The 21,099-nt window shown below is 36.7% G+C and overlaps 1 protein-coding gene across 1 annotated transcript in view; it reads left to right on the top strand.

Annotated features, from left to right (window-relative positions):
• The window catches only part of C2CD6 (C2 calcium dependent domain containing 6), an 85,987-nt gene that overhangs the window by 26,957 nt on the left and 37,931 nt on the right, over window positions 1-21,099 (top strand). Inside the window, 4 exon segments of the mRNA XM_082396775.1 lie at window positions 7,574-7,693; window positions 13,101-13,145; window positions 14,084-14,152; window positions 15,819-15,898. Of these exon segments, the coding sequence (XP_082252901.1) occupies window positions 7,574-7,693; window positions 13,101-13,145; window positions 14,084-14,152; window positions 15,819-15,898 (314 nt within the window).

Raw genomic sequence — 21,099 nt, 5'->3', positions numbered from 1 at the left:
TCCCGGGAATGCAAGGATTCTTCAATATATGCAAATCACTCAGTGCGATACACCATATTAACAAATTGAAGTATAAAAAGCATATGATCATCTCAATAGATGCAGAAAAAGCTTTTGACAAAATTCAACACCCATTTTTGATAAAAACCCTCCAGAAAGTAGGCATAGAGGGAACTTATATCAACATAATAAGGGCCATATATGACAAACCCACAGCCAACATCGTTCTCAATGGTGGAAAACTGAAACCATTTCCACTAAGATCAGGAACAAGACAAGGTTGCCCACTCTCACCACGGTTCAACATAGATTTGGAAGTTTTACCCACAGCAATCCGAGAAGAAAAAGAAATAAAAGGAATCCAAATTTGAAAAGAAGAAGTAAAACTGTCACTGTTTGCAGATGATATGATACTATACATAGAGAATCCTAAAGATGCTACCAGAAAACTACTAGAGCTAATCAATGAATTTGGTAAAGTAGCAGGATAGAAAGTTAATGCACAGAAATCTCTTGCATTCCTATACACTAATGATGAAAAATCTGAAAGAGAAATTAAGGAAACACTCCCATTTACCATTGCAACAAAAAGAATAAAATACTTAGGAATAAACCTACCTAAGGAGACAAAAGACCTGTATGCAGAAAACTTTAAGACACTGATGAAAGAAAGTAAAGATGATACAAACAGATGGAGAGATATACCATGTTCTTGGATTGGAAAAATCAACATTGTGAAAATGCCTAACCTACCCAAAGCAATCTACAGATTCAATGCAATCCCTATCAAACTACCAATGGCGTTTTTCACAGAACTAGAACAAAAAATTTCACAATTTGTATGGAAACACAAAAGACCCCAAATAGCCAAAGCAATCTTGAGAAAGAAAAATGGAGCTGGAGGATCAGGCTCCCTGACTTCAGACTATACTACAAAGCTACAATGATCAAGACAGTATGGTATTGGCACAAAAACAGAAATACAGATCAATGGAACAGGATAGAAAGCCCAGAGCTAAACCCACGCACATATGGTCACCTTATCTTTGATCAAGGAGACAAGGATATACAATGGAGAAAAGGCAGCTTCTTCAATAAGTGGTGCTGAAGAAACTGAACAGCTACATGTAAAAGAATGAAATTAGAACACTCCCTAACACCATACACAAAAAACACTCAAAATGGATTAAAGACCTAAATGTAAGGCTAGACACTATAAAACTCTTAGAGGAAAACATAAGCAGAACACTCTATTACATAAATCACAGCAAGATCCTTTTTGACCCACCTCCTAGAGAAATGGAAATAAAAACAAAAATAAACAAATGGGACCTAATAAAACTTAAAAGCTTTTGCACAGCAAAGGAAACCATAAACAAGATGAAAAGACAGCCCTCAGAATCAGAGAAAATATTTGCAAATGAAGCAACTGACAAAGGATTAATCTCCAAAATATATATAACAGCTCATGCAGCTCAATATCAAAAAAACAACCCAATCCAAAAATGGGCAGAAGTCCTAAATAGACATTTCTCCAAAGAAGATATACAGATTACCAACTAACACATGAAAGAATGCTCAACATCACTAATCATTAGAGAAATGCAAATACATTCTACAATGCAAAACTACAATGAGGTATCAACCTCACACTGGTCAGAATGCCCATCATCAAAAAATCTACAAACAATAAATGGTGGAGAGGGTGTGGAGAAAAGGAAACCCTCCTACACTGTTGGTGCGAATGTAAATTGATACAGCCACTATGGAGAACAGTATGGAGGGTCCTTAAAAAACTAAAAATAGAACTACCATACAATCCAGCAATCCCACTACTAGGCATATACCCTGAGAAAACCATAATTCAAAAAGAGTCATATACCAGAATGTTCATTTCAGGTCTGTTTACAATAGCCAGGACATGGAAGCAATCTAAGTGTCCATCAACAGATGAATGGATAAAGAAGATGTGGCACACATCTACAATGGAATATTACTCAGCCATAAAAAGAAATGAAATTGAGTTATTTTTAGTGAGGTGGATGGACCTAGAGACTGTGATACAGAGTGAAGTAAGTCAGAAAGAGAAAAACAAATACTGTATGCTAACACATATATATGGAATCTAAAAAAAAAAGGTTCTGAAGAAAGTAGAGACAGGACAGGAATAAAGACGCTGATGTAGAGAATGGACTTGACGACACGGGCAGGGGGAAGGGTAAGCTGGGACGAAGTGAGAGAGTGGCATGGACATATATATACTACCAAATGTAAAGCAGATAGCTAGTGGGAAGCAGCCACATAGCACAGGGAGATCAGCTTGGTGCTTTATAACCACCTAGAGGGGTGGGATAGGGAGGGTGGGAGGGAGGCTCAGGAGAAAGGGGATATGGGGATTTATGTATGCATATGGCTGATTCACTTTGTTGTGCCACAGAGGCTAGCACAGTATTGTAAAGCAGTTATACTCCAATAAAGATATATTTTTTAAAAATGTTGTCCCAGAGATATTTTAGACTGTCCTCATTTCTTTTTTCTTTATTTTGTTCTGTGGCAGTGATTTCTGCCATTCTGTTTTCCAGCTCACTTATCTGTTCTTATGCCTCAGTTACTCTGCTATTGACTCCTTCTAGTGTATTTTTATTTCAGTTGTTGTTCATCTCTCTTTGTTCTTTAGTTCTTCTAGGTCTTTGTTAAACATTTCTTGTATTTTCTGCATCTGTGCCTCCATTCTTTTTCTGAGATCTTGGCTCATCTTTACTATCATTACTCTGAATTCGTTTTTGGGTAGATTGCCCATCTCCACTTCACTTAGTTCTTGTTCCTTCATCTGGGGTTTTATCTTCTTTCTTCATCTGGGACATGTTCCTCTGCTGTCTCATTTTATCTTTCTTTCTGTGATTGTGGTTTCCATTCCACAGGCTGCAGGGTGTAGTTCTTCTTGCCTCTGCTCTCTGCCCCGTGGTGGTTGAGGCTGTCTAAGGGGCTTGTGCAGACCTCCTGGTGGGAGGGCCTGGTTCCTGCCTGCTGGTAGGTGGAGCTGGGTCTTGTCCCTCTGGTGGGCAGGGCCATGTCAAGGTGTGTGTTTACCCACAGCTCTGTGCTCAGGAAGACTTTAAGCAGCCTGTCTGCTGATGGGTGGGGCTGTATTCCTGCCCTGTTGATTGTTTGGCCTGGGGCATCCCAGCACTGGAGCCTACAGGCTGTTGGGTGGGGCCGAAGACTAGAGTGTTTCAAAAAAATTAATGATGACGAATGGTAGAATTTATAGCATTTGTAGAAGTGAAATATATAAGAAGAATAGTACAAAGGATGAGTAGTGTAAATGGAATTATGCTATTGTGCATGATATGGTATAATTTTATTTCAAGATATACTGCAGTATGTTAAGGATGCATATTTTAACCCCTAGAGCAACCATGAGTAATAATACAAAAATGTATTAGAAAAGAAGAAAGCAGTCCTTCCTGTGTCTATTTGTTGGAGAGAAGTTACCTATAAATTTTTCACCTCTGAAAATTGAGTATCTTTTTCTCTTTTTGCATGTGTGTATTTTTTTGTTTGTTTGTTTGTTTTGTTTTTTGTATTTAAAAAAATTAACTCTGATGTGTCTGTATTTGGATTTTTCTGTTTATCCTATTGGGATTTGTTGGTCTGCTTAAACTAGATTGTTGCTGTTCATCAGTTCTGAAAAGTTCTAAGCCATTATCTCTTCAGTACTGTCTCTCTGTCCCATTTTCTTGATCCTTTATTTTCTTTCCTGGAACTTTAACATATGTTAGATGTTCTTACACTATTGCACTGTTGTCCATGTCTTTTAACTTTTTTTCCATATTTTCCATCACTCTGTCTCTCTTTGCATTCTGAATAATTCCTTTGATCTGTATTCCAGTTCACGAATTCTCATATGTTGCAGTGAATCTGTGGTTGAGTCCATATACTGAGTGTTTTTATTTAATTATTTTAGTTTTCATTTCTACACGTTCTATTTAGTTTTTTGTTCAAACTTGCTAAATGACTTCTAAAGTTTCCTGGTCCTGGGCTGTATTTTCAGCTTGTCTTTTATTCCTTTAAATAAAGTAAGCATAGTTCTTTAAAATTCCAATACTTCAAGCTTTTATGGTCTGTTTTTGCTGATCTCATTCGTGGTGCTTTGTTTCCTTGCTGTCTTAATTATTGTTGACTTTGGTATGCTCATTTTCCTTGGAAAATTATTTGTGGACCTTTTTTGAGGTCTAGGGTGAAAGTAGCACTTCTAAGGAATACTCGTGTTTGTTTCTAAGGCATACCAAATATTTAAAGAAGAATTAATAGCAGTCTTTCTCAAATTCTTCCAAAAAATAAAAGAGAAGGGAGCACATCCAAACTCATGTTACAAGGCCAGCATTACTGTGATACCAAAACCAGACAAGGACACTACAAGAAAATTACAGGCTAATATCCCTGATGAACATGGATGCAAAAATCCTCAACAAATGATTCACAGACCAAATTCAGCAATACATTAAAAGAATCATACATGTTACATTAATATGATTAAGTAGGATTTTTTCCAGGGATGCAGGGGTAGTTCAACATCTGCAAATCAGTCTATATTATATACCACACTAATAAAAAGAAAGATAAAAATTACATGATCATCTCAATAGATGCAGTCAGAATTCAACATCCATTCACGACAAAAACTCTCAAAAAAGTGGGTAAAAAGGGAATGTACCTTAACATAATGAAGGCCATATATGAAAAACCCACAGCTAATATTATGCTCAATGGTGAAAAACTGAAAGCTTTTCCTCTAAGATTAGGAACAAAGCAAGGATGCCCACTCTTGCCACTTTATTCAGCATGATAATGGAAGTCCTAGCTGGAGCAGTTAGGAAGGAAAAATAAAAGGCATCCAAATTAGAAAGGAAGAAGAAAAACTGTCTCTATTTGCAGATGACATGATCTTATATATAGAAAAATCTAGACTCCACACACACAAAAAAAACCTGTTAGAACTAATAAATTCAGTAAAATTGTAGGATACAAAATCAATATACAAAACCAGTTGCATTTCTATACACTAATAACAGACTGTCAGAAAGAAAAATTAAGTCTCATTTACAATTGCATCAAAAAGGATAAAATACCTAGGGATAAATTTAATCAAGGGGGTGAAAGACCTGTACACTGAAAACTATAAGACATTGATAAAAGAATTTGAAGAAGACACAAATTGATAGGTACTCCATGCTCATGGATTGGAAGAATTAATGCTGTTTAAATGTTCATACTACCTAAAGCAATGCAATCTCTATCAAAATTCCAATGGCAATTTTTACAGAAATAGGAAAACAATCCTAAATTTTGTTGTAACCACAAAAGACCCCAAGTAACCAAAGCAATCTTGAGAAAGATTAAAGCTAGGGGCATCACACTTCCTGATTTCAAACTATATTACAGAACTATAGTAATCAAATGCTATTGGCATAAAAAGAGAACGTAGCTCAAAGGAACAGAATAGAGAGCCCAGAAATAAACCCACATATATATGGTCAATTAATTTATGATAAAGGAGCCAAGAATATACAATGGGGAAAGGGCAGTTTCTTCAGTTAATGGTGTTGGGGAAACTGGACAGCCAGAGGCAAAAGAATGAAACTGGACCACTATCTTATACCATACATAAAAAGAAACTGAAAATAGATTAAAAAGTTGAACATAAGACCTGAAACCATAAAATTCCTTGAAGAAAACATAGGAGGTAATTCCTTGACATTGGTCTTAGCAATGATTTTTTTGGATTTGATCCCAAAAGCAAAGGCAGCAAAAGCAAAAATAAACAAGTGGGACTACATTAAACTAAAAAGCTTTTGTACGGCTGAGGAAACCATCAACAAAATGAAAATGCAACCTACAGAATGCAGTAAAATATTTGCAAATCATATATCTGATAAGAGATTAATGTCCAAAATATATAAAGTACTACAACTCAGTAGAAAAAAAAAAACCCAAACAATCCAATTAAAAAAGGGGTAGAGGATCTGAATAGACATTCTTCCAAAGAAAACATACAAATGGCTAACAGGTCCATGAAAAGGTACTCAACATCAGTAATCATCAGAGTAATGCAAATCAAAACCGCAGTGAGATATCACCCCACACCTGGTAAAATGTTGGTGAGGATGTGGAGAAGAGGGAACACTTGTGCACTGTTGGTAGGAATGTAAATTGTTGCAGCCACTGTGGAAAAAAATATGGAGGTTCCTCAAAAAATTAAAACTAGAACTACCAGATGATCTAGCAATTCCTCCTCTGGGTATTTATCCAAAGAAAATGAAATCACGGTCTCAAAAAGGTATCTGCACCCTCATGTTCATCGCAGCATTTACAGTAGCCAAGACGTGGAAGCAACCTAAGTGTCCATTCACAGTGAATGGATTAGAAAAATGTGGTATATATACACAATGAAATCTTACTCAGCCATAAAAAAGAAAAAACCCTGCCATTTGCAACAACGTGGTTGGATTTGGGCATTATGCTAAGTGAAATAAGTCAGACAGAGAAAGACAAATATGGTATGATCATTTATATGCACAATCTAAAAAAATAAAATGAGGGAATTCCCTGGCAGTCCAGGGGTTACGACTCAGTGCTTTCACTGCTGAGGACACGGGTTCAATCCCTGGTCAGGGAACTAAGATCCTGCAAGCCGTGTGGTGCAGCCAAAAAAAAAAAAAGAAGAAGGAAAAAAAAATGAACTCATAGCTAAAGAGAACAAATAGATTGGTGGTTGCCAGAGGGGGGGGTTTGGGGGTGGGTGAAATGGATGAAGGTGGTCAAAATGTGCAGACTTCCAGTTATAAGATAAATAGATAAATAAGTCCTTGAGATCTAATGTACAGTATGGTGACTGTAGTTAACAATAATGTATTATATATTTGAAAGTTGCTAAGAGACTAGATCTTAAAAGTTCTCATCATAAGAAAATAATTGTAACTGTGTGATGATGGATATTACCTAAACTTACAGTGATAATCATTTTATAATTTATACAAATATCAAATCATTATGTTGTACAGCTAAAAGTAATACAATGTGATATGTCAATAATATCTCAATTAAAAAAAATTTTTAAAGGCACCTAGAATATTAGGGTGGGGAGGCATGAGTTTTATTTCAAATTAGCAAAAGAGTATATGAACTTTAAAGGTCTTATAATAATGGTATTGTGTTACAAAGCTCAAGGTTGGAAGAGAGTTTCAAGCTGAGACAATGATATACACTTTTTCAAAAAGTAAAAGAAAAAAGACAGAAAAGGATGTTGGATGTCTTTTGGTATTAAATGTTTGGATTACCTAGATTATTTGGGTTGGATATTGGTTGCTGGACTACCTTTGATAATGTAGTTTCAGTAGAGTATTTAGGGTAAACTTTTGAGTAGAGTTAAGAAGAGAGTGTATAGGAAATGGGTGTTTCCAAAAAATGGGTGTTTCAAAAAGTGTATTTTATGGATGTATTTGTTCAGAAATTATGTCTGAAACTCAGACTGAAAATTTAATGCTTCTTTTCATTTGTATTTTGTATCAAGGTTCCTCGACGTCAAGATGATGAGAAGAATAATATTTACTTAGAACTAATGCAACATGACAGTACAAAATATCTTCTCTTATTAGGGAGTGTTCAGGTACATCTTTATGAAATAATTCAGGTATGTATCAAAATTTTTTTCACCTTGGTATCACATTGTCCAGTTGGTGTTTGTTGTTAAGATTTATCTGTACCCGATGGACTCCTTTTGCTTATTATCTGTGTTACGTGCTTAGTAAACTCATGTGCTTAGTAAACAATATCTTCCTCTGGCTCAAAAAAAAACGTTAGTTTGTAACAGCATAATTTTTTTTTAAATTTTTATTGCAGTATAATTGCCTTACAATATTGTGTTAGTTTCTACTGTACAGCAAAGTGAATCAGCAATACGTATACATATATCCCTTCTTTTTTGTACTTCCCTCCCATTTAGGTCACCACAGAGCACTGAGTAGAGCTCCCTGTGCTATACAGTAGGCTCTCACCAGTTATCTATTTTATACATAGTATCAATAGTGTATGTATGTCAGTCCCAATCTCCCAACCCATCCCATACCCCACCCGTTTTCCCCTTGGTATCCGTACGTTTGTTCTCTATGTTTTTAAAAATTTATTTTCTGGAAGGGTATTGATACAACCTAAAAGACTAAGCATGCTTGTATGTTTGTTTTATTTTGTTTTCTAAGATGTTTCTAAACAAGACCCAAACCACAAACTCTCTTAATTGTCAGCACCAGTTTCACTTCAGTTCTTTTGTCTTTAGCTGGGCTGCTTACAGTCTCCCCTGTGCATGTGTCATTTAGGAGTCAGCCAAAGTTTTAGGCAGAGTTTATACACAGATTCTGTGGTTCCTTCTCTCTCGCTGTCTACTGCCGCCTGCCCTTTCCTCCAAGAAAAGATAATGATTCTTCTGAACTTGGTATTTAATATTCTCTTGCTCTTTTCAGAGTTTTGCTACTTAATGTAAGTTACAAAAAATAGTATCTTTTGTGTTTCTAAACATACTATGTTTCTAAGATTAATACACCTAATTTCATTAGCCTAGTACTCATTTTTTCACTGCTATATACGTTCCATGTGAGAATATTCCCCAGTTTATTTATCTATAATTTTTTAATGGATATTTTGATTGTTTTCAGTTTTTTACTATTGTGCACATTGCTGCAGTGAATTTTTTTGAACATATCTTCCAGTGCGTATCTGCAGAAAGTCTCTACATTATGATGAATTGCCCTCTATGAGTCTCTATGATGAATTGCTACATCATAGGTAAAGAGACCATGTTATTTATTGATCAGAGTTATCAGAGAAAGAAATTTTGGTTATTTATGGATTTCCCCCCAAAACCTTACGATTTTAGCTGTGGTATGCTGCCTCTGTGTATCATCTGTCAGAATTCTTCTACAGGCACTTCTACCTTAATTAAATATTACATCATTTTCCTTATTAGAATTTCTCAGTTACCCCCTTTTGGTCAAAACTCAGATCCCAGAAGTACAAAGTTTACCATGAGGACTTTGGTCTTTTTTTTTTTTTTTTTATGCACTTTTATTGGCTTGATGTTGGCTTGGGCTGATAGTTTTACAATAATATTTAAGCATCTGGACATCAGACAATAGAGGAAGATAAGAACTATGAGACAAATGTTTTGCATTTAGTTTGTATCCAGCCCTATTCAAACTAGGCCTAATGGGAGAATAAGTCCCGTGGATGAGTTTGGCCCACCTTAAATAGCCAAGTGACCTTTTTTTAAACTTTTATTTTGAGATAATTATAGATTCACATGCAGCTGAAAGAAATAATACAGCATGATCCTATGTACTCATTTTCCCCCTGATGGTAACATCTTTCAAAACTATGGTAAGTATCACAACCAAAATACAGAACGTTTCCATCTATACAAGGATCCTTTATGTTGCCCTTTTATAGCTATACCCACTTCCTTCCTGCCCTTACCCTTCCTTAACAATTAGTTACCACCAGTCTGTTCTTCATTTCTGTAATTTTCTCAGTTCAAGGATGTTATATAAATGGAATCATACATTATGTAACCTTTTAGGATGGGCGTGTTTTCACTTAGCATGATTCTCTGGAGAATCATACAGGTTACTGCATGTATCCATAGTTCATTCCTTTGTGTTGTTGAGTAGTACTTCATGGTGTGAATGTACCACAATTCGTTTAAATATTCGCCCATTGGAGGACATCTGGGCTGTTTCCAGTTTTTGGTTGTTATGAATAAGTTACTGTATTCACAGGTTTTTGCATGAACATAGTGTTCGCTTCTCAGATAAATTTCTGGGTTATAAGGTAGTTTGTGTGTACCGTTTTTAAAGAAACTGCCAAACTGTTTTCCATAGTGGCTGTGCCATTGTACATTCCCACCAGAAATGTATGAATGATCCAGTTTCTCATCATCCAGCATCCTCATCAGCATTTGGTAGTGTCACTATTCTTTATTTTAGCCATTCTGATGGCTGTGTAGTGTTATTGTGGTATTAATTTGCAGTTCCCTAACAGCTAATAATGTTGAACATCTTTTTAGGAGGGCCTTTTTTTTCTTCTGGTTTTATTGAGATGTAATTTACATGCAGCACTGTACAAGTTTAAGGTGTTCAGCATAATGATTTGGCTTACATACCTGAAGAAATGATTACCACAGTAAGTTTAATGAATATCCATCATCTCATATAGACAAAACACTAAAGAAATAGAGAAAAAAAATTTTTATGATGAGCAGAACTCTTAGGATTTACTCCCTTAATAACTTTCATGTATAACATGGCATGGTGTTGATTGTTTTTATCATGTTGTACACTACATCTCTAGTACTTATTTATCTTGTAACTACAAGTTTGTACCCTTTGACTGCCTTCATAAATTAAAAGGCCTTTTACAATTTATGATGCTAGTCAACAAATTTACGCTTGTCTCTTTGGTCTCTAAAGCTTGAGCTGTGTCATTTGCTATTTGGGTCACATGCAGGGATAGATTATAGACCACTTGATTATAGAACTACTAGCCATGGTAGAAATCCTCATGCAGATTGGTAAAATCTAGTGCTTGGTTGAGTTGGAAAGACCTGATGATAAGACTCAAACTACAGATCATGTTTGGAAGCATGGCAGGGCTGTCTGATTGTACAACAATTATCTCATTTGTATACTTGGAAAGTACACGTGTATTGTTTATGATTACCAATTGGTATCAATTGCTTTCTGAATATAATTGGCCTGATTTTGGAGGACAAAGATGCTGAATTGAATTAAACAAATAATATAATAGGTTTTGCATAACTTTATAAAAGAAAAAAAAAGTAATTGGGGCTTCCCTGGTAGCGCAGTGGTTAAGAATCCACCTGCCAATGCAGGGGACACGGGTTAGAGCCCTGGTCCGGGAAGATCCCACATGCCACAGAGCAGCTAAGCCCGTGTGCCACAACTACTGAGCCCCCGTACCACAACTACTGAAGCCCATGCGCCTAGAGCCCGTGCTCCGCAACAAGAGAAGCCACCGCAATGAGAAGCCCACGCACCGCAATTAAGAGTAGCCCCCACTCACTGCAACTAGAGGAAGCCCACGCGCAGCAACGAAGACCCAATGCAGCCAAAAAAAAAAAAAAAGTAATTGGTCTGTACTTGTATCATTAATCCCTTGTTCCTTCCTATCCCTGATAATTTTGGATTTCTTTGAGGCTCTGGGAGAAACCAGAAACATCAGCTAATTGTTAAGCTCTGGGGTCCAATTAAGGCATATAAGTATATTGGAGTTTATAATATTTCTGTTTTGATTATAGAAGGGAATATATTGTTAATTTTGGAATGAATTGCAGTACCATTTGTGTTCATTGGTTTGGCTATATGATCCATACCAGATGAGCCTAAGACTAGGTGATAAATTCAACAATTAGAAAGATTGATAGCTACTATAATTATTTGAGAAAGGCGATAGAAAATTCAAAGGTGTGGAAGATTGTTAGAGTAATGCCCCCTAAAGAATCATGCTTCCTGGTATCTATACCTTTGAGTAGTCTACAGTGCTCCCCACCCCGACTACTGGGTTTAGCCATGTAACTTGCTTTGTGCAGAGCAGAGTCAAATTCAGGACAGGGAACCAAGTAGCTCATTGTCACACATTGAAACTCATCAGTGGAGCTGGGTGAAGGCAAGCCTAAAACTCAGTGGATTTGGATGAGTTAGATGCACATTCAGGATGAACATTTAATTGGCTCCAATGAAGACTCAATTGGGTAGATCTCAGTGGGACCTTCAGAAATAACTCAAAGACATTTACAGTAGTTAAAAGTATGACTAAAAGTTTACTTATATATGAGGGAGATGAATCAGTAGGTTGAATTCTCCATCAGAAGCAGAGACACCATTTTTAAAAGAGAAGAGAAGACAAAGGCAGTCTTGGAACAGTAAGATATTTCCCCACTCCCCACTTTGGGAAAAAGGAAGCTTTAAAAAGCAAGAAGCTATAAAGAGCATGTTGACAGGATCATTAAGGAAATCAATTTCAATGACTTATGAATTTTCTGAGAAATCTTGTGACTTTATATGAAGAATATATATGATATGCTAATTTTGTGTGATGTCTGTCATTGTACCACCACCTGTTATTTTCCTCATTATAATGCCTCACCAGGAACTGAGAGGACAGGTGTTAAATAGGTTCTTGTGGATTGCTATGTTTTGGGGGTGCAGAGGACACGTAGACCAGGTGCCAATGTTTTCACTAAATGAGAATTAGTGACCAGAATGTCTGAAAGACATGCCAGAGAGCATGAGCCTTAAAAGAGGAAAACTTTATCTGTATAATAAGATAATAAATAATAAGATCTGGAAGCAATAGAAGAGAGTATGGAGGATGCTACCCCACCACCTAACCTTGAGATGTGAGAGCCTTCACTTGAGGAGTCTGTAATGGAAGCAGCGTCCTTAGTGGTGAGGCAGGTCTGAGCTAAAGAAAGCTGGAAATGTTTAGTGGAGCAGTTAAAGATGTAAGGTTGCTTGTCAACCATGGAATGGGGGTTCCATGAGCCACAGTGGAAAATGCTGGAAAGAAAGAGAACCATTGAATGTTGTATTAGATGGGAGGACTCATAGCACAGCAGAGATGATCAGAGATGGTGACCAAGGATACCAAATGTTTCCCTGGTTAAAAAGATCCCAACAGTCCCCAAGAGATGAGAGAAGCACTCAGTTCTGTCATGAGTCAGCCTATCATGTAGATTCATGTTTAACCCCTCAAAAGGAGTGCAGACCTGGCAGTTCCTCTAAGTATAAGCAACAGGAACATTTTTCTTTAAAACATAAATGTAAATATTAACATTTATTTCTGGTACAACCTGGAATTTTTATTTTCTTCCAAACATTCATTATTTTTGTATTTTAGCTATTAAATTTATATGTGCATTAAACATCATTACCTGATTTTTAAAAATTTATGAAATGATTTAGATAATATACAAGGGTCTACATCAGTGATTCTATATTTAAGAATTTTATTTTTGTTACTTTTTCTAGAAAGGGTGCTTTACTGAAGAACTCCGAATGTTGAATAAAAACACAGTAAGAACTTTACTGAAACTTCCAAAGCTTTGTGCACACACTTAACATTTCATGTAACTTTATTCTGATATTGTTTTTATTCTTTTGTTACCCTAGCAGTCACTGTTTGAACTAATGGAAATATATTAAATAGAAAGTGTAATATTTGCTCACAATCTTCATCTCCACCGTTTTTTAAAATGCTGCTATCTTACTGCTAAATGGTGAACACAAAAATTAGAAATCATTGGGTAAGAGAGGAAAACGCCTCTGGCTGCTTCTTTGCATAGCCTTAGGATCCTCACATACTGAATTGAGGAAATATTATTTTCCTCCTTAAGGAGTTTCTAAAGAGTTGTTTACAGTTCTTACTTGAATTCCTTTTTAAGTACTTAAAAATTATTATCTTGATTAATTGATCATCTACTCAGAGAGGCTTCTGCTGCCAATAGCCAGATCGGGGATAGGAAACATAAAAAACAGAATGATAGACATTTGAGGGCATAACCTCTGACACCCTCCTTCATTACGCATATGAGCCAGCTGTGGTTCAGAGAGATGAAATCACTTGTCTAAATCAAAATTTTATCTGAAAATGGAAGTGGAGATGGGAAAAGTGTGAATAAATACTTAAAAATATTATATACATGGATATGAATACATATGTACATATGTATATATGTATCTCTGCATAATTCTATTAACAATTGTAAATTGATATTTTTCATATTTTAATCATGTAATATTCCTTAACTTTAACGTAAGGTTTTTAACATTTCAGGAATGCCATAGATTCTTCTATAGGAGTTACTTGTGTAAATTTTTTTTTTTTAATCAAGAGATTCATGCTTTGGTTTTTCTAACTTATAGATTTGTGAGGTAAAAATATCACTTGTTATCACCTCTCCATTAAAATATCTTTCTGATCAAACAATAAAATAAATTTGGCACATGTTTAGTTTATCTGCAGGGCGGAAGTGGAATTTATGTTCTCCTATGGAAACTTTGGTTATGGATTTTCACATCAGGTTAGTTCCCCTCTTTTAAAAATAATTCTACTGCAGCTCTTCAGCTAAATCATCCTCCTGAGCCTCTATCCTTTCCAGTTTGATAAAATCTTTAAAATATTTTTAAAAGAATACCATTTTTCTCTAGCCTAAAGAAAAATGAAACTTTACCATTGTTTGTTTATACATTTTTAAATAATGAGATTTTATTCAAAATGTCTTTATCGTAATACTTTTGTGTGTGTGTACACATACACTTACGTAATTGAAAACAAAATTAAGTATTCAAGAAATGAATGCGGATTTTTATATCTAAAAATAATCATTAAAATGGAGTCGTTGATGTTATTCAGATATTTTGTACTTTAATCACATATAATCCTTTCTCCCCATGATTATTTCAACATCAGCCCTTCTTGATTCATCAAGACAGTAATATGCCCAAAGAAGGTATCTTCCTAGGTTTAGCCTGCCCCTTTAAATTTACTACATATATCCATGTTGCAGAGAAAATTTTTGTACATTAACCTATATCCTTTTCTTTCACTATGTCCTCAGGCCGGATTCCTAGAATGGAAATCATTGTCAGTAATGGCCTTTTCAAGGAATTGTTCTAGAAAAATTGTACCAACATATATTCTCACCAAGTGTTTGAAAGAAATCTTGATATCCCTGGATATTGTCACAGCTCTGGGGCATTTATAAATTCAGTACCATTAGTACTGCTGTTATATAGGAGAAATGACCCCTATACTTTACATATAATCTTTAATTTTCAGTTTTTGCTATTTTTCATATTCTTGGCTGTTTTTTAATTAGGAATTGAGAGTCGGTACATCAGTCTTATTAAATAAGTCTACTGCTGTGTGTTAACAGGGAAATCCCTGTAAAATGTATTTTTAAATTTTGCCTGTGGTATATCATAATGTTTTTTAATACATTTTGAATCACAGGTAAGTAATATATTGATGAAAGCCATTAGACACAAGCTTTTTTTCTTTTTCCCTTTTCTGCTTTGATTTTTCTTTCTTTTCATTTTGCCTATTTTCTTATCATAAATTAGTCCTAAACTGTGTCACAAAAGGCTTAGTCCTTTTTGTGACATAGTTTATGAGTACCAAGTTCAGAGATAGGTGTTGTGTCTGGATATAACATGTAACAATCCCATTCTTAGGGAGATAGATCCTTTTCGAATAAGACTGGGCAAATACTGTATTGTTTTATGTAGGTGGACTCTACTAAAAACTAGGAACAAAGGCATTGTAAGGAAAAGAGTGGGAAATTTCATAAAAGTTCTATTTGATTTTATGTCCATGAACTTTTCAGTAACATAGTCCCCTACTTACCTATCATGATAATGTATAAAGAGGACTTGCACTGGAGGAGATAAAATTGCATTCAAATGTTGGCTCTCGTGCCTATTGGGTAACCCTTGAACAATTACTGATCTTCAGTATTATCTGTAAAATAGGCATAGTTATCTACCTCATAGGATTATTGAGATGATTAAGTAATATTAAAGATGCAAAATTCTTGGCAGATACTTAGTGCTCAATGTTAATTCTTTCTTCCTCTGTTAATTCCTTTCTTCTTTATATATATCATTTAAGTCCTGGGGGATAGTAGTATTAGGATGAACTGGAATTGTAACTAAACAGTGTTAATATATACTTATTATTTTCCTCAGTTAAAACCTCTTCAGAAAATTATTAAGCCATCTATGTTTATGAATATTGCATCACCTCCAGAAAGAACAGACCCTGTGACGTAAGTGTTAAAGTCTTATTAACACAGTTATATCATGTGGCATTTAAAATATGTAATCCATTTGATGGAGAATTTTGGTTGTCTTAAGACATGGCCAGAATGAACTAGACTCCAAGATAAAGAAAGCAGTGAATTGTTTTAAGGGGGAAGATATTTTGAGTTTCTGGGTGTAGCCCTGGAGAGAGGAGTTGAGGAGGTCTGGGGATAAGAAAAGAAGAGAAGGGTTGCCAACTTCGTGGCTGAAGGAGGGAAGGGAGGGGAAGCCTAACGAGGAAAGTTGGCCAGTGAGATGTTCCTTTTGCAGAAAGAGGTGAGGAACTTTTAAGATCAAGATGCCTAATAGTTGCCAGTTTTCTGCTCTGCAGTATGGTAGCATTACCCCCCACTTCCACACACTCCAGTTGTTATTTCCTAATTTTCAGCAAAAAGTCTATGGTCAAAAAAATGCAATTAGTAGTCCGAAAGTAACTTAACATATAGTATGTCAATTAGTCTTGCAATTTCAACAGTAAAAATTGATCAAAGAAAAGTGAGCACCTGAAAGAGAGATATTTTATCTATGGTGCTATCCAAGAATAAGGAATGGAAAATACTTGAAATGGGATTGAGGAAATTAGGTATAGAATAGGAAATTATATTCTGAAGTGCTGATTTCCTACCAGCATTGGGTATTATTATTAAAAATAAATTTTGTCCATTTGATATTGGTGATTTGTTGAAATAGTAAAGTTTAATGTTTTTCTTATGTTTACTGATTATTATTTCCTTATTTATCCATTGATTCAATAAACATTTATTGAATGTTTGCTATACCCCCAAGGCACTAAAAATAAAAGGTTAAATGAGGCTTGGTCCCTGCCCTCAAGTAGCTCATGGTTTAATGCAAAGGTAACATGCAAAAAAAATAAGATAATACAAATGAGATGGAGCCCTCCTAGAGGTTAACATAGAGGTCTGTGGGACACAGCCAAGGGGCTTCCCATACTTCTTGGGGGAGTTAGGAGGAAAGTATTATCAAGTAAGGATCCACAAAAGAAAGAGTTCTCGATATAAGACTTGAAAAATGAGTAGTGGTGCATCAGGTTGATTTTGTAAGGGCGAGGAGACACATTCCCCAAAGACGGCACATAAGTAAAAGGTGGGAGCCGTAAGAGGCTATGTTATAATGGAGAACAGTGAGTAGTTTGTTGTGGGTTGCAAAGCGCATAGGAGCAAGGAAAGGAGCAATGGGAGATGAGCCGAAGCAGTAGTCACGGGCAAGATATGGTGGTCAAGAGGTCAGGCTCTAGAGTCCAGACTGCACGGACTCTGCCAGGTACTAGCTGTGTGACCTTGGGCAAGTTACTTCTGCTCTTTGTGCTTCATCTATTGAATGGGATAAAAATAACAACTACCCAATTGAGTTATTGTAATGATTAAATAAGTTACATGTAAAGCACTTGGAACATAGTAGCAAATAACAGAATTCTCAGTTGTTAGCTACTTATTAAAGTAATAAATGTTTTATCATCACCATCATCATCAGTGTAGGTTTATGCTTCTCAAATGTGAGTAAATTTTACTCTTTTGAGTCCTCAAGGGTGTGTTAGGGCAACACAAAGCACTGGAAGATATGGTGCATCTTTCTGGAGTATTACTTTGCTCAAAGATTTTGAGAGGGAAAATGTTATCTTAAAATTAACATTTATATATTATGCAGTAGAATTAAAAAGTCACAAATTTTCAAGATAACAAAATGATTCCAAGATGTGTGGTTTGTGTCTGATTGCATTAAGTTACACCTCCAGAGACCTTCACTGTCCTCTACCCACAGAAGTTCTTTATTGGAAAAATTTGGAAGTGCTTCAGATGTAGAACCATTGAAGAATTTTAAGTAGGGGAAATACCATGATCAACTTGCATTTTATATGATCCTATCAATAGGATTGAATATGGACAGAAGTAGTTTAGTGTTGGATTGGAGGAAGCTGTTGCATTAGTCTGCATGAGAGATACTGACAATCTGGACTAAGGCAATGACTTGGTGGCTGTGACAGTTAATTCGGTGTGTCAAACTGACTGGGCCAGGGGGTGCTCAGATATTTGGTCAAATATTCTGGATGTTTTGAGTGAGATTAACATTTAAATCAGCAGACTGAGTAAAGCAGATTGCCCTCACTAATGTGGGTGGGCTTCATCCAATCAGTTGAAAGCCCAAATAGACAAAAAATCTGAGCCTTCCCTGAGTGAGAGAGAATTCCTCCTGCCTGATTGCCTTTGACTGAAACATTGGCTTTTTCCTGCCTTCGGACTTGAATGGAAGCATCAGCTCTTCCTGGATCTTGAGTCTGCAGACTTTTGGACCAGAACTGTGCACCATTGGCTCTCCTGGCTCTCCAGCTTGCCCACTCATCTTGCAGATCTTTGGACTTGCCAGCTTCCATAATCACTTAAATTAATTCCCTATAATGAACTTCTCTCTCTGTCTGTCTTTCTCCCCCTCTCTCTCCATCTTATTGGTTCTGTTTCTCTGAACAGCTCTCACTACTACAGATTTTGATACCGAGTGTGGTTCTAGAGAAACAGAAGATTAAGGACAAGTTTTCTGAATTGGTTCTGGGGTTTGTGGAATTAGCTCTCTAATCCAATTATAGATTTAAAGACTCTAATGACTCTGTTTCTAGTGGTAAAGAGACACTGATAGTCCATGGCGTGATCTGGCAATAGCGACGTGAAAAATATCACCCATTGGATACCCCTAATCAAAGCAAAGAAGCAAAGATATGGGTGACTATATATATGATACTTTCAAACATTTTTGTCAAACTAATGAATATAATGAATTGGCTGGGTATTCCTAATGTTGATGGACAAAGGTGAGAAAAGAACGAGCTCAAGGATTCAAATTCCCAGCTCAAGCATTGTGTAAATGACCTGAAATCTTCCATGTGTGCCCTGAAGGAGACCCTTATCCCCTATAGCCATAATACTAAGATTGCTGAAAATTGAAACCAGAATTTCATTCTGCAGCTGCCTGAATTACATTGCAAATTGAGCTCCCAGCCTCATAGGGTGTCTACTGTTAAAGTGAGGATATTGGTTGGGAATAAGTGGGACCCTTAAAGTTGGAATGGGAAAATAGGAGACTCTGATGAAACTGGGGACGCTGAGCCCATAAATTCTGATGTATCTGCTTTGCCAGTTGAAGTGACCTCTCAAACCCCAGTGGAAGAGACCTCTCCACCCCCAGCAAAAGTGGTAGTGGCCTTTCTACCCCATCTGAGGGGATTAACCCTGCATTGCTTGAAGAAATAGTAATGGCCTCTTCTGAGGCAGTTGCCATGCAAGACGATGTTGATTCTCCTCAAGACTCACCCCCACGGCCCCTCTTTGCTTCTAGGCCTGTAACTAGACTCAAGTTCCAGCAAGCCCCTAAAGGTGAGGTTCAAAGTGTGACCCATGAGGAAGTACACTACACTCCAAAAAGAACTGCTTGAGTTTTCTAATTTATATATATAAAAATCCAGGGGACATGTGAGAGAGTATGGGGATATTAAAGGTATGGGATAATGGTGGCAGGATCATAAAGTTGGATCATATCAAATTTATGGATATGGGCTCACTAAGCAGAGATTCTACGTTTAATTTGCAGCTTGGGGAGTTACAAAGGACTCTAACACTTTGTTGGTTACTGAAACGTGGACCAAAAGATAGCCCACTGTGAGTGAATTGAAAATGCCAGATCTACTTTAGTTTAATGTAGAGGAAGGAATTCAAAGGTTTAGGAAGATTGTAGTGTTAGAATGGATTTGTCATTTAAGACCCACTTATTCACCCTGGGAGGCTACAGAAGACACACCTTTCACCATGACTGTGACAAATAAGTTTGTGAGGGAATCCCCACCCTTGAAGAGCCCTGTGATTGCTCTTCTCTGTAGGCCAGACCTTGCAGTGGGAACTGCAGTCACTGAACTGGAAAACCTAAATGAACTGGGAGGAATTGGATCCTGAAGTGGCAAGGTGGGTGTGGTTACTGTGACGGACAGCAGGGTCAAAGCAGCAACCAAAATAGTCTGATTCATGTAGACCTATGGCATTGGCTAGTTGATCATGATATTCCTAGAAATAGAATATACAGGAAGCCTACTAAATTCTTACTTGATCTGTATCAGCAGAAAAGTTCTAGGTCAAATGAACAAAAGTCTAACCTAAATCATAAAAACAGAGCTTCTCAATCAGTTCCCAGTTTGAACCAGTTTACAGACCCAGAACCCTTTGAATGAAGGGGAAGCCTGATCCCCTTGAGGAGAGACCTCAGTACAGTGCCAAAAATTATGTTAATCTTTCTCCCAGCATTCCCCCAAAGGAACTACAGCCTTTTACCAGGGTAACTGTGCATCAGAGAAAAAGAAATAGAGTTTTCAGAGACTACTGGACCCTGGCTCTGAACTGACACTAATTCCAGAAGACCCAAAATGTCACTGTTGTCTACCAGTTAGAATAGGGGCTTATGGAGGTCATGTGGTCAATGGAGTTTTAACTCTGATTCATCTCATGGGGGACCCAGTGGGTCCCCAAACCCATCCTATCGTTATTTCCCCAGTTCCAGAATGCATAATTAGAATATATGCATTCAACAGTTGGTGGATACCTTCCCTGTCCTGTGGGATGAGGGATATTACAGTGGAAAAGACTAAATGGAAGCCACTAGACCTACCACTGATAGTAAACCAAAAGCAATACCTGGAAGGATTTCAGAGATTAGTGCCACCATAGGGATTTGAAAGGTGCAGGGATGGTGGTTCCCATCACAACCCCATTCAACTCACTTATCTGGCCTGTGCAGAAAAGAGAGGTATCTTGGAGAATGACAGTAGATTATTGTAAGCTTAACCAGGTGGTGACTCCAAATGCAGCTGCTGTACCACTTGTGGTTTCATTGCTTGAGCAAATTAGCACACCCCCTGGTACCTGGTATGCAACTCTTGATCTGGCAAATGCTTTTTTCTCCATACTTGTTAATAAAGACCATCCAAAACAGTTTTATTTCCACAGGCAAGACCAGCAGTATACTTTCAGTGTCCTACCTCAGAGATACATCACTCTCCAGCCCTATGTCATAATACAGTAGACAGGAATCTTGATCACTTTCTCTTATATAAGATATCACACTCACCCTTACAGTAATGACATTATGCTGTTTGGACCTAGTGAGCAAGAAG

Source organism: Balaenoptera borealis, assembly GCF_965194805.1.
Source record: "Balaenoptera borealis genome assembly, chromosome: 6".
NCBI classification, from domain to species: domain Eukaryota; kingdom Metazoa; phylum Chordata; class Mammalia; order Artiodactyla; family Balaenopteridae; genus Balaenoptera; species Balaenoptera borealis.
This window is presented reverse-complemented; position numbering and strand designations above follow the sequence as displayed.